The sequence below is a fragment of the Tachysurus vachellii genome, chromosome 25, assembly GCF_030014155.1.
Source record: "Tachysurus vachellii isolate PV-2020 chromosome 25, HZAU_Pvac_v1, whole genome shotgun sequence".
Taxonomy (NCBI): Eukaryota; Metazoa; Chordata; class Actinopteri; order Siluriformes; family Bagridae; genus Tachysurus; species Tachysurus vachellii.
Window position 1 is genome coordinate 14,964,531 of NC_083484.1, and position 14,498 is coordinate 14,979,028.

General features: G+C 44.8%; 1 protein-coding gene and 1 non-coding gene across 2 annotated transcripts in view; both read left to right on the plus strand.

Annotated features, from left to right (window-relative positions):
• Nucleotides 1-14,062, plus strand: part of eif3ha (eukaryotic translation initiation factor 3, subunit H, a) — a 31,658-nt gene extending 17,596 nt beyond the window's left edge. Inside the window, exons 3-8 of the mRNA XM_060862051.1 lie at nucleotides 4,459-4,626; nucleotides 8,066-8,165; nucleotides 9,968-10,117; nucleotides 11,947-12,067; nucleotides 13,130-13,262; nucleotides 13,794-14,062. Coding sequence (XP_060718034.1) covers nucleotides 4,459-4,626; nucleotides 8,066-8,165; nucleotides 9,968-10,117; nucleotides 11,947-12,067; nucleotides 13,130-13,262; nucleotides 13,794-13,891 — 770 coding nt within the window. The 3' untranslated portion in view covers nucleotides 13,892-14,062. The remainder of the gene's footprint in view (nucleotides 1-4,458; nucleotides 4,627-8,065; nucleotides 8,166-9,967; nucleotides 10,118-11,946; nucleotides 12,068-13,129; nucleotides 13,263-13,793) is intronic.
• LOC132840597 (U1 spliceosomal RNA) lies at nucleotides 2,793-2,956 on the plus strand. The gene has a single exon (XR_009647818.1). It is a non-coding gene; the product is annotated as a U1 spliceosomal RNA (small nuclear RNA).
• Nucleotides 14,063-14,498: the final 436 nt, after the last annotated feature.

The following is a 14,498-nucleotide window of genomic DNA, read 5'->3' on the forward strand; positions in this document are numbered from 1 at the left end:
CGAACCAGACAGTGATGCAGCTGCTCAGGATGCTCTCAATGGTCCCTCTGTAGAACATGGTCAGGATGGGGGGAGGGAGATGTGCCTTCCTCAGCCTTCGTAGGAAGTAGAGACGCTGCTGGGCTTTCCTGGTGATGGCGCTGGTGTGGAGTGACCAGGTGAGGTTCTCCGCTAGATGAACACCAAGAAATTTGGTGCTCTTGACGATCTCCACAGATGATCCGTCGATGTTCAGCGGAGAGTAGTCACTCCGTGCTCTCCTGAAGTCCACAACCATCTCTTTAGTTTTATCCACATTCAGAGAAAGGTTGTTGGCTCTACACCAGGCAGTTAGTTGTTGCACCTCCTCCCTGTATGCTGACTCGTCGTTCTTGTTGATGAGACCCACCAAGGTCGTGTCATCGGCGAACTTGATAATATGGTTCGATCTGTGCGTTGCTGCACAGTCGTGAGTCAGCAGAGTGAACAGCAGCGGACTGAGCACGCAGCCTTGAGGAGCTCCAGTGTTCAGTGTGGTGGTGCTGGAGATGCTGTTCCCGATCCGGACTGACTGAGGTCTCCCAGTCAGGAAGTCCAGGATCCAGTTGCAGAGGGAGGTGTTTAGTCCCAGCAGGCTCAGCTTCCCAATCAGGTGCTGAGGGATGATTGTATTGAATGCTGAACTAAAGTCTATGAACAGCATTCGTACATAAGTGTCTTTATTGTCCAGGTGGGTGAGGGCTAAGTGGAGAGCTGTGGCAATGGCATCGTCTGTGGAGCGGTTTGGACGATACGCGAACTGTAGGGGGTCCAGTGAGGGTGGTAGCTGCGTCTTGATGTGCCTCATGACGAGCTTCTCGAAGCACTTCATAACTATGGGTGTGAGTGCAACGGGACGATAGTCATTGAGGCAGGACACTGTAGACTTCTTTGGGACAGGGACGATGGTGGTAGTTTTGAGGCACGTAGGAACAACGGCGCTGCTCAGGGAAATGTTGAAGATGTCCGTAAAGACATCCGCTAGCTGTTCTGCACATTCTCTGAGCACCCTGCCAGGAATGTTGTCTGGTCCAGCAGCCTTCCGTGGGTTAACTCTGCATAGAGATCTCCTCACGTCGGCCGTGGATAGACAGAGTACCTGGTCGTCGGGGGGAGGGATGGACTTCCTCTGCGTTACGTTGTTCTGTACCTCGAACCGAGCGTAGAAATCGTTCAACGCATCTGGGAGGGAGGCGTCGCTATCACAAGCAGGTGAAGCTGTCTTGTAGTTTGTGATCGCCTGTATGCCCTGCCACATGCGCCGGGTGTCTCCGCTGTCCTGGAAGTGGCTGTGGATAGTCTGGGCGTGTGCGCACTTTGCCTCTCTGATGGCTCGGGACAGTTTGGCCCTTGCTGTTCTTAGGGCCGCCCTGTCCCCTGTTCTGAAGGCTAGGTCTCTAGTCCTCAGCAGAGCACGCACATTAGCAGTCATCCACGGCTTCTGGTTGGAGCGTGTAGTAATGGTCTTGGAGATGGTCACGTCATCAATGCACTTGCCGATGTAACTGGTCACTGATGACGCGTACTCCTCCAAGTTGACAGAGTCACCGTTGGTTGCAGCCTCCCTGAAGATATTCCAGTCAGTGCACTCAAAGCAGTCCTGAAGAGCAGAGGTGGCACCTGCTGGCCAGGTTTTCACTTGCTTCATAACCGGTTTTGAGCGTCTGACGAGTGGTCTGTATGCTGGAATTAGCATAACAGTGATGTGGTCTGAGTAGCCGAGGTGGGGGCGGGGCTCCGCACGGTATGCGCCGGGAATGTTTGTGTAAACAAGATCCAGCGTGTTTTCACCTCTCGTAGCAAAGTCCACATGTTGATGGAATTTAGGGAGCACTGACTTGAGATTTGCATGGTTGAAATCTCCGGCGATGATAAAAAGTCCGTCGGGGTGAACATTCTGTAGGTCGCTAATAGCTCCGTATAGCTCACTTAGCGCCTCTTTAGCATTAGCGCTAGGAGGAATGTAAACTCCGACAATGTAAACAGTAGTGAATTCCCGTGGTAAATAAAATGGTCTGCATCTAACAGTCACAAACTCCACTGACGATGAGCAGTAACTAGAAACAAGCACAGAGTTCTTGCACCAATCCGTGTTGATATAAACACACACACCACCACCGCGAGTCTTACCGCACAGAGCTGCATTTCTGTCGGCTCTAAATGAAGTTAGCCCGTCCAGTTGAATGGCGGCGTCCGGAACTCTGTCGCTGAGCCACGTCTCCGTGAAAACAAACACGCAGCAGTTTCTAATCTCTCTCCGTGTAGAGCGTTCGAGTCGGATGTAGTCCAGTTTATTGTCCAGGGAGCAAACGTTGGCTAGTAGAATGGACGGGAGAGCCGGCCGGCTAGGGTTTGTTTTTAGCCTAGCATGGACCCCCGCCCGCTTACCGCGCTTCCGCTTCCTCGCGCACCGCTTTCGGCGTCCCCTCTCCTGGTCTCTGGTATCAGGCGGTACCGGGGACTGGAGGCCTGGTCTCCGCAGCAAGCCGAGGTCACGTAGCCTATACAGTACATCATCGTGCAGGTTGGTTGTTACACGATTTCTGTACTTTATTAGGTCCTGATGGTGGTATACATGAACACCGCTGTGCCTGGCATCCATGTAGAAGCAATGGTCGGGCTAAAAACCGTAAATAAAAACTTAGAAAATGTAAATAGCACCGTATTGAATCCGGAGAGGCCGCTGCGTGCTACTGCCGCGCCGCCATCTTGGATCATTGCTGATCTTGGCGTGCTACTGCCGCGCCGCCATCTTGGATCATTGCTGATTGCTGATACTTACCTGGCAGGGGCAATACCATGATCAAGGAGGTGGTTTGCCCAAAGTGAGGCTCAGCCATTGCACTCGGGCTGTGCTGACCTTTGCGAATTCCCCAAATGCGGGAATCTCGACTGCATAATTTCTGATAAACGCTTCAGAAAACCGTTTCAAAAACTGTTTCAAAAACGCTTCAGAAAACCGAGTCGGGCCGACTAACAAAACAAACGTGTAGCCAATGAGCAGAAAGGGGCGTGTCTTGTCAATATGCGGCGGAAAGAGTGTTCAGTGCGTGTGTCTGATATTAGCCGAAAGCGATTGAAAGATTGACATGGCGGATACCTGCCGTTACCTCTGTCTCGGGTTCTAGGTGTCGAACGTCGTCATCCGCGTGAAACGGAGCTAAAGCTTTCACGGTACAACACACAGTACTACAAAAACACATTTGTATTACCATAGTATTACTCATTGTGTTCATTTACTGAAAAAATATCCCCTCGGCCAGCCGCCCCAGCAGGTCCCGCCATAATAGTTGCCTGGGTTACGTATGTATGTGTGGGGCGGAGCTATCAATACAGGGGTGACACCCATTTGGGTTAGGGGCGTGTTTGTTTTGGTGATTTCAAATGTCAACATTAGGTTTCAAACATCGTGCACCGAGCCTTTAATTAAATAACTGAACAGGCCACACCCATCTGCACCCATCAGCACAAACACTCCATGACCAAGAGTGAAACAAGCATCTTGGCTCTTGCTAGCATGAACGCAGTATTGGATAAGGTCAGATAAACTCTAATCCTTTCCTTACCTGGGCTTTGATTTGTCCTAGTTGCCCTGTCCTGTGCCACTGACATCAATCTTCCCCCCCATCTGTTTTCCAATTTCAGAGCATTTTCTGTCCCCTTTCATTGAGCTAATAAAACAGGATGCACCAGGCACCATCTATATGCTTGTGGAGTGTGATAAACATCCTGCAGGTCCTCATCGCTCTCACCTCAGGCTCCTTCTCTTATTCCCCTTTATTATGGCTGCACATAAACTCCAGACACAGCCAATTAAGCAGGGCTCTGATTACTGCTGAAAGATGCCTCTGTAACGGCGCGATTCTCCATCCGCTCCATTCGGCGTGTCGATGTTCCCAAACAGCCGCTCTTTTATTATTATTTTTTTTTCCGGTCGTATTTGTTTCTGTCTTTTTTTTCTTTTCTCTTTTCACTTTTGTCCCTTTTTTGGACTGTTCTTCGCTCAGACATGTCCTCGTAACAGCTCGGTGGTGTTATTTGTATGGCCTCATTGTCTTTCTCCTCACATCTTGTTACACTTTCACCTTCTCAATGTCCATCCATTTTCAGCCACATTACGACAGGCATTGTAATCACCTTATAAAAGTTTTACTTACGATTCTGATATTTACTGGTATTGATCCGTATTTCCTCGGTTTGAGCGGTGATATTTGAGCTTTAAATGGTGAGATTTATCATTTACAGATTCAAAGCCACAACCGCCCTCGATTACCGTCGCAAACGATCGGTTACTACGGTGATACGATACGTGATGCTCATCTCATCCCCCCACCAAACGCTAGCCGTTTGTCAGAAAATTCAGCAAAGGGTTTTCTTCTTGCGAATTGCTTTTCTTCGATTATTTACCGTTTTCTCTTTTATCTCATCTTTCTCTCTCAGTTCAATACCAGATGGAGATGATGAGGAGCCTCCGTCACGTCAACATCGACCACCTTCACGTCGGCTGGTACCAGTCTACGGATTATGGCTCCTTCGTGAGCCGAGCTCTGCTGGACTCCCAGTTCAGCTACCAGCACGCTATCGAGGAGTCGGTGGTGCTTATTTACGGTAAGTCTCTCTGATTATAGAGTTCCTTGTGGTGCAAAACACCTCGCACATTCAATTCTCATATTAAAGGTGGGGTCTCCGTTGTTTGAGAAATGCTTCAGAAAACTGAGTCGGGATGACAACCAAAACAAAAACCAAAACAAACGTGTAGCCAATGAGCAGAAAGGGGCGTGTCTTGTCAATATGGACGGAGAGAGTGTTCAGTGCGCATGTGTGACATTAGCAGAAAGCGGTTTTAACATTGACATGGAGGATAAAAACAAAGAAAGAAAGAGAAGAAAGACTTACGATAAGGTAAGAAGTAGGACGTGTTAATATAGGATCAGCTTTCCAGCGCTGGAGAGAACTGAAGGAGCGGGAAGTTGGCGCATATTCACAGATTGGAGTTTCCCGAGTCAATAACTCCTGAGCTAAAACTCTCTTCCCTTTTGTAACAGACAAGGTGTTACGTGTTTCTTTCACAAGGTAAAAACAAAGGAGGTGTTACACCTTCAGCTATGATAAAGACACATTTCTTTCCATTAGTTGCCTGGGGTATGTATGTATGTATGTATGTATGTGTGGGCGGAGCTATCAGTACAGGGGTGGGACCCATTTGGGTTAGGGGCGTGTTTGTTTTGGTGATTTCAAATGTCAACATTGGCTTTCTAACAACGGAGACCCCACCTTTAACAACTTATAAGCTTGTGCCTTAAACGGTTTATAAAAAGTCTTACACATTTTTTTACAGGGTGAAATTTAGTGAACAAACACTAGAGATGATGTTCTTGACCTTTCACTGTGCGCTGGACCCATTTTAAGCGCTCTAAATTCTCACGGTCCGTCTACCTCGCGTCCGTCTCGAATTATCGGTCTACCTCTTTGGTGATTTATGGCGCGTTAATGTCAAACATGAAACAGTGCACCGTCTTATTTATTTAATGAATGACTCAAATGAATCTCAAATGTAAGAAACGCATTTTTTTCCCTCTTTATTTATTCATTCTGCTGTTGGCCGAATCGAGCCACGGTGACATCCGGCGGGTTTTCCGCAGACGTCGCACGAACACCGTTTTTTTTGATCACACGATTCTTTTTAACATTTTAGCCGTCATTTATTAATATTTAATCTCATTCCAAATTGCTTTAGGTTTCTCACTTTCTTGAGTCTAGAGTTCATTATGTAGGAGTGGCGTGTTCAGGCCTTCGGGGACTTTCAGTCCCGTTTTGTTAATCTCTTAGTGTTTTACAGAGAGGAAGGCGCCGTGTGAGCGATGCAGTTAATCACGACACATTTAAAACGCATCAATAATGCAGCCTGTTATATTAAAGAACCAAATAAACAAGGCTTTCTTTCAGCTTCCGGTGTAAAAAGAAGCCAAGGAGCGATTTTTAGCACGCCGTCGGGGTCGTTTCACACACATCGGGTTTGACGGGTTTATTTTGTCGCAAAGGGGTTTTTAAAAACAGACTCCGAGCAAAAAGCCAATCTCGGATGAGCGGAAAAGCTGACGAGGACTTTGAGAACGTGTCGAGTCTTTTGACAAGGCTGACAACGGAATTAATTCAGCACAACTCAATTATTGAAGCTGTTTGTGAGCTGCACTTTGTGCCACCCCATGGCAATCGTTAGAACCCTTGTGTCTCTTCTCACTCAGGGGGAAAGCCTCTGCTGATTGACCTTTACTTCACATACTCAAGATTGGATTGTCAATCATGAATTAAGCTTTGTGTGTGTGTGTGTGTGTGTGTGTGTGAGAGAGAGAAAGAGATACTGTGTGTGTTTGAGAAAGATGCTTGCTTCAGTTTTCCCTTTTCGACCCACCCACATCTGTTAAATTCTCAAATCTGATTGGTCAGAAGCAGTCGGGACGGGCGTTCAAATCGCAGTCGTTTTTGTTTTAATACATTCACAGGGAACATGCCACTAATAAATGGATTAGACATGGTGTTTAATTGAAACTTTGGTATCGTGACGTGTTCTATCAGTATAAAGACACTTGGTTTAACACTTATAGAAGGAGTCTCCTTGTTTTAGTGCTTTGTGAGCGAGTAGGATTTCCACTTACTAAGACTCAATGTTTTTTCTTATTTTTTTTTTTATTAAATTCAGAAATTAAATATATTCACTGTTTTATACACGGTAGGGGGTCACGGTGGCTTAGTGGTTAGCACGTTCACCTCACACCTCCAGGGTTGGGGGTTCGATTCCCGCCTCCTCCTTGTGTGTGTGGAGTTTGTTCTCCCCGTGCCTCGGGGGTTTCCTCCGGGTACTCCGGTTTCCTCCCCCGGTCCAAAGACATGCATGGTAGGTTGATTGGCATCTCTGGAAAATTGTCTGTAGTGTGTGATTGTGTGAGTGAATGAGAGTGTGTGTGTGTGCCCTGTGATGGGTTGGCACTCCGTCCAGGGTGTATCCTGCCTTGATGCCCGATGACGCCTGAGATAGGCACAGGCTCCCCGTGACCCGAGGTAGTTCTGATAAGCGGTAGAAGATGAATGAGAGTGAGTGAGTGAGTTTTATACACTGAACTGCTGCGTTTCATGTCGGTGTTCTCTAAACAAGTTAAACGTATCGTAATATTTCGAACGCATAATAATCTGTGGTGCAAGAGGAATTGGAAAGAGGAAGAGGAAACTGGACAGGTGTAAATGAATGTGGTTGTTCAAGCCACATACGTCAGCGCTAAACTCCTCCCAAACGGAAGTACGTCACTCGCAGGTGACTCATGAGTCGTGCATCACGCCAGAAACAAACAGTAAACGCTGTTTTTTGTAGCATAACCTCCGTAACGAGTTTTTTCGTCTTCTTTTCGATTGCATTCTGAAAACCGCACACACCAAAGTGTGTTCCGTTTCAATTACCCCGGAAAATACCCCGCATTCATGTGACCTGATGTAAACGGAACAGTTTTAACAAATCAGATAGCTATCGGATCAGAGAGAACACATGAAGTGACCGGGTGTAAAAAGGCCCTATTTTGAGGTGGAAACTGTTTCTCTGTTTCATCACACCATCCTGTCGCTTGTTATTTTCCCAGAACACCACACCATGCCGTTTTTTTTTTTTCTTTTCTGCAGCCATTCAGGTGTTCTGGTTCCCAGGAAAGTTCATAACCAGGGATCAGGAACGAGGCAGTGTGTGATATGGTTTTTATTTATTTATTTATTTTTTATTGCAAGCCATTTTTATTGATTTCAGGACGAGAACCCTGTGATTACAGCGAGAGTCCGAGTAAATGTCTGATAACAAAGAGCATTCTGAGACTGGTGTTGAAAGACTGTTGTGATTTACTTTGCTGACTCGCAGGCAGCCACATGGTTGTTTACAACAGTTTGCTCGCCCGGTTCGCAGACGTGTTAAGAGCCCCGGGTTAAGAGTTAGAGGGAGGTTTAATGGCTGCTGCTGTAGAAAGGAAAGCACAGGGGTTTACTTTGTGGCGTCTTCTTTTTTTTGTAGATCCCATCAAGACGGCACAAGGCTCGCTGTCCCTCAAAGCCTACAGGTTAACACCTAAGCTGATGGAGATCTGTAAGGAGAAAGATTTTTCTCCAGAAGGGTGGGTATCATGCGTGCACACACACACACACACACACACACACACAGTTAAGACATCATGTAGATGTCATGTAGAAATGAGTAAATTGCATGCACAGAGTTTGTCTTTTTTAATTTCCACAGTAATGTACAAAATGTCGCAATTTTGAAGAAGACTTTAAGCTCTGCCTACTTCTTATAAACATGTCATATATCCTGAAAAAAGCTTGTTTTCTATCCATCACTGCATTTGCCGTTGTGACATGCGTATCTATGTATGTGTCATTATGATGTATACATTGCTGCATTTGTCGTTATGACGTGCTACAGATGGATCATGCGCATCAATGTATGCGTCATTATGACATGCGTATCTACAGATGCATCATGCGCATCAATGTATGCGTCATTATGACATGCGTATCTACAGATGCATCATGCGCATCAATGTATGCGTCATTATGACATGCGTATCTACAGATGCATCATGCGCATCAATGTATGCGTCATTATGACATGCGTATCTACAGATGCATCATGCGCATCAATGTATGCGTCATTCTGTCATGCATATCTACAGATGCATCGTGCACATCAATGCGTGCATCATTTTGATATATGTATGCATATGTGTATCATTGTGATGTACGCAATACTGCATTTGTCATTGTGACTTGCGCATCAACGCATGCGTCATTATGATATACGTTTAAACGCGTGCCATGATACATGTATTACTTTATTTGTGATTATGACATCTATGCATGCGTCATGATGATATACATATCACTTCATATGTCACGTCAATTCTTTTATAAAGAAATCTAGAGATAAAGATATATTTTATCACCCTGGTAAAGAAACATTAACATTTACGCTGGATTTATTCTAGCAGTTCTACTGAAAGCGGCATGAAATATTTTTAATATCAACGCGCGGTGCTGTTTTCTAACAGATCTCCTCGCTCACTCCAGCAACAGCAAAGCACGGGTTTAGCTTTGTTTGTATTATGTATGCAAATTTATGCATACGTTTAATAAGAAGCCTGATTTGCATACGTCAGTGTGAAGTTTCGGAAAAAAAGATTTCCTCGTAAGAACCTCAGCAGATGTTCACAGTGATATTTATTGTTTTAAATAATGACCCTATTCACACGCGGCGTCTTGCCTTTTCGAGTAGACAAATAATCAAAGTTTAGGATTATTCGTGGCCTATTTTTGGATTTGTCTTCCTTTTGTAAGCAAAGTGAAAAGGCGCACATTTTACCCCCCGCGGCGTTCGTCATCAGAAAGGAAGTTTTTAAAAAAAATAACGGCGTTCGAGCCGCTTGTGCCGGATTAGTCATCAATCTCGGCCACACGGTTCACGCCTTTCCCTGGCCTTGCTGGCAGACGGTGATTGCTTTTTAAATTGCGCAAGAGTATTAGGATGAAATAACAGCGAAGCAGTGACAGCTAGAAATCCGAAATCAGCTGCAAGAAGGACAGAAACTTTTTCCGTTTCAAGCAGCAGCCGTTTTTTTTTCCCCCCCTGCACTCATAGAGCTGACAGAATGGGCTGCTGGTACAAAATACTCTTCCATTAATATTAAAGCCGCTCCACTTGGACCCTTTTAGACGTTATTCTGACCTTGATCCGAGTGTCCTGCGCCTAACGCAAGCTTTAGTATCTGCCAGTGCCGAGTTTGCCGATTTGTAGACCATCATATGAGCGCAGAATGCAAATGAGATTTCATTACATGACCAAGTTAAACAAAGGGGTTCGGTTCATTCACTGTTTAGTTAACGTGGAAGATGTTTTTAACACGTGTCGGTTTACTTTCAGGCTGAAGAAAGCGAACGTCAGCTACGAACACATGTTCGAAGAGGTGCCGATCTCCATCAAGAACTCTCACCTGATGAACGTGCTGATGTGGGATTTAGAGGACAAGAGCACCCTGGCTGACAAACACGAACTACTCAGTTTATCCAGCAGGTCAGAGTTAACAATTAAATTAACCTTCAGCGAAAAAGAGGCCATTAAATGAAGCAGCAGAAATGTTTTGTTTTTTTTATGCGTGTTGTCGCAAATGCAGAGGTCCCTAAGGAACACGTCACTGTGGTGAATATAAAACAAACTCAAATTGGAACCTGTGCTCGCTGGATAGTGTGATTTATACAGTAACGGTACAGTATACAGAATAAAAACAAACCATACCACAAGGAGTCCTGAGATGAGCACAGGATGGTGTTTATTATTTTAGAAGCAAGTCTCAGTACCCAGGTGAGATTATACACTGACGCACAGTGTGGAGCCGGGAACCAAACACCCACCCTGGAGGTTGGGGGTTTGGTTCCCGGCTCCACTTTGTGTGTTTGGAGTTTGCATGTTCTCTCTGTGTGTCAGTTGGTTCCTCTGGGTACTCTGGCATCCTCCACAAACCAAAGACACGTGTTGTAGGCTGATTGGCATCCATAATCTGTTGTGTGTGTGTGTGTGTGTGTGTGTGTGTGTGTGAGATTGTGATGGGTTGGTTCCCTCTCCAGGGTGTCCCGTGTCTTATGCCCCTTGGGATAGACTTCAGGTGTACAGAAGGTGGATGGATATATGGGTGGATGGATGTAGTTGGATATGGATATATGGGTGGATGGATGTAGGTGGATATGGATATATGGGTGGATGGAGATGTATGGATGGATGTAGGTGGATATGGAGATATGGGTGGATGTAGGTGGATATGGATATATGGGTGGATGGATGTGGATATGGATATATGGGTGGATGGATATGAATGGATGTAGGTGGATATGGATATATGGGTGGATGGATGTAGGTGATATGGATATATGGGTGGATGGATGGTGGTGATATGGATATATGGGTGGATGGATGGTGGTGAATTGGGATTGATATGGATATATTATCGGGGATGGATGGATGGATGGATGGAGAAACAAACACAAAATTTAATTAGAACATCAAATTATACTTTGCATCAATTTAAATTTAGGTTTAATTTATACGTGGCGTGTCTATGAAACACGTACGTTATAGCAGCTGTATATCTATTAAACAGTCGTTTTTTTTTCACCATTCTCTTTTTTACTTTATTAAACACCCAGTAAACCTGCTTTTACTTTGGTCTTATTACCCTCAGGAGAGCGATCCGTAGTCTACAGCTGCTATAACTTAAATGATACATAACTACATCTATATATATAAATCTAACACACTATTAACACAGTAAAACTATAAATGGTTACTATGGCAACAGTGACGCCGATTCATCACACAAACCCGGTAGGCGAGAACAGTGAGTGTCGTGTCGTGTGAGTGTCGGACAGAACAGTTGAGTTTGAGTTCATTAGGAACGCGAAGCGTTTAATAACGTGTCGGAGTAATAGGCTTTCGCACCTGACTATGATCAGCCAGATAACGATAATGTATTCAGAGTGTAATTTTGCTCTTGAAGGTGTACAGCGATGCCCTTTTGTTGTCTGAGTAAATGCCAAACGTCGACGGAGCGGCAAAAACTCTAAGCCTGAAAGTGTATAACGAAAGTTCTCGTGTTTTGTAGAATCGAGAACGAGCCGCGCTGAGAACGAGCAGCGCACGTATGAGGCTGTGACGTTCCATAGGTTAATACATGAGAAACGATGCGAAAGTCCGGTCGGATAGCGAGTGCTCGGAGTTATTTCCGACCCCTCAGGCTTTCGATTCGCCGAAGCGTTCCTCACGCATCGTGCGATATTCCTGAACGCTCAGTCAAGCGTTTCTCAGACTCCATTCGTTTTGCCTAATTGGGTGTCGATCTGCGTCCTCAGCAACCATCTGGAGAAGAGTCTGCAGCTGCTGATGGATCGCATCGACGACACCAACCAAGAAATCAACAAGTACAACACGTACTCGCGCAACCTGAGCAAGCAGCAGCAGCAGAAACACCAGGTATTGGCTTTCTCTCACCTCTCAGCTCACAGCTTTAACTTAATCACTTTAGTCTTTATTTCATTTAACTCATTACTTCATGTTAGCACTTATAGCGTTATAGCAGAAACAATTGTTTCCTCTCCAAACTTTTCTTTTTTTTTCCTCCACTCTTTTAATCATAAATTTTTATTTATTAATTTTAATCCAGTTATAGTTATATATCAAACACAGTGAGATCTTTAGTAACTACCCCACACATCAGTCACCCCCCAACCCCCCCGTGTACAGCACACACATCATCCGTCACCATTTACTGTCATATTCCGTTAATCATGTTCCCTGATTTGAAAGGAAATGACCGATATCCTCAGCGCTGATGTTAATCACACAAACAGATCCTGGGAATACGGTCGATTTTTCCTCCACGACGCTTGTTCGTGACATTCAGAACGGCTCGACTGTAAGCAAACGCTCTCTTGATGATAAACAAAGGCGAGAAAGACTTAAATAAACTTTGACAAGTGAAAGTATTCAACTTTTAGACACACTTTGTAAGCGTGTCCATTTTTCTGTCTAAAGTCTGAATGCCGGGGTAAAAATTCTGGTCTTGTTCTCTGCAAATTATTCAGTCCTGATTTCAGCAGTTGGAATAGACATCGTTTTGAAAATGTTTTCATCCAGAGATTAATTTCTCTCTCTCTCTCTCTTTCTTTCTCTTTCTCTCTCTCTCTTTCTTTCTCTCTCTCTTTCTTTCTCTCTCTCTCTCTCTCTGTCTTTCTCTCTCTCTCTCTCTCTCTCTCTCTCTCTTTCTTTCTCTTTCTCTCTCTCTCTTTCTTTCTCTCTCTCTCTCTCTCTCTCTCTTTCTTTCTCTTTCTCTCTCTCTCTTTCTTTCTCTCTCTCTCTCTCTCTCTCTCTCTCTCTCTCTCTCTCTCTCTCTCTCTCTCCCCCCTCTCTCTTCCCCTCTCCCCCTTTGCTCTCTCTCTCTCTTTCTCTCTCTCTCTCTCTCTCTCTCTCTCTCTCTCTCTCTCTTCCTCTCTCTCTTCCTCTCTCTCCCCCCTCTCTCTCTTCCCCCCCGTGTAGTACCTACAAAGGCGACAGCAGGAGAACGCCCAGCGTCAGAGTCGAGGAGAACCACCACTGCCTGAGGAGGACATCAGCAAGATGTTCAAACCCCCACCGCCTCCTCCACGCATGGACACACTCCTCATCGCAGGTGCCTGAAGGGGCAATAGCAGCCATTCACAACTATTACACTCCCTTTTATTCTCTTATAGTCATTGATTTCCTCAACTTTCCTCATCTGTATGGGTGAAAAAGGTGGGGGACGAGCTTCCAGTTCAAAGTGGATGAAATTCCAGATAGACTTTAGGCTTTAGAGCATCACTGAAGAGACAGAATTGTCCTATATTATTATGTGTCGTTTATATAGCATAAAGCGAGTGTTTATTGACTAGTTCCTGGGATAAATGGGCCTCAGTATCAGTCAGGAACTTGGGGACGAGGACATGCTAAATGCTGTTGTCTTGTTTGCTGTAGTTTGTGTAGGTTTTATTAATATTCTTAATGATTATTTGATCCAAATGATCAGAATAGAAAACCCCAATCTCGGAATCCCTCTATCTCGAATCCACATTATTTTAATTCCATCTAATTAAGCCGTCCTATTAAAGACCACTCGTTCGCGTATGCCGTCTTGTTCATTTGCATATCATTTACATACGTGTGTTTCCTTTCACCTCTCAAGGACAAATCAACAACTACTGTCAGAATGTGAAGGAGTTCACCTCTCAGAACCTCGGCAAGCTCTTCATGGCAGAGGCGCTACAAGAGCTCAGCAGCTGAAGAGACTAACAGACGAACCACGGCTCTGTAACAAGCGTGCGGATTGAGTGTACACCGCCAAACGTTATTATACAACAGCGCTAATTTCCCAAATGCAAAACAGGTCCATATCACTCTGACATTAAAGGAAAATGTTATTAAACTGAAAGTTAATAAAATGTGTGCATCTCACTGTTCGGCTTTATTCTGTTTTGTTTTTGCTCTGTGTGTGTCATAGAGACCCCAAGTACAACATGCTATATCGTCAAACCGTTATTTTTCAGGAAAAAAAAACGACGTATTTTTTTGAGTTATTAAACAGTGTATCGTTAAAGTTCTTATTATACCTTATATTGCTATCATATACTGTTGTGTACCAACATTAACACAACATTTTCCCAAAGTCACGTTTTATCGGAGATACAAGCTTTATGACTTGGGAGCAGGGGGATACAAGATTATGATGTCATCGATAAGAACGGTACGGACACAGACGTCGCTGCTGCCAGCAGTGTTCAATAAAGTCCGCGGTCACGTTGAGCCTTTTGACAAGAGACAAGGCTTCAATAGTGTTTTGAAGACATTTACCTCAGAAGACGTATCGATTCGTTGCGACTCTTAATCTTGA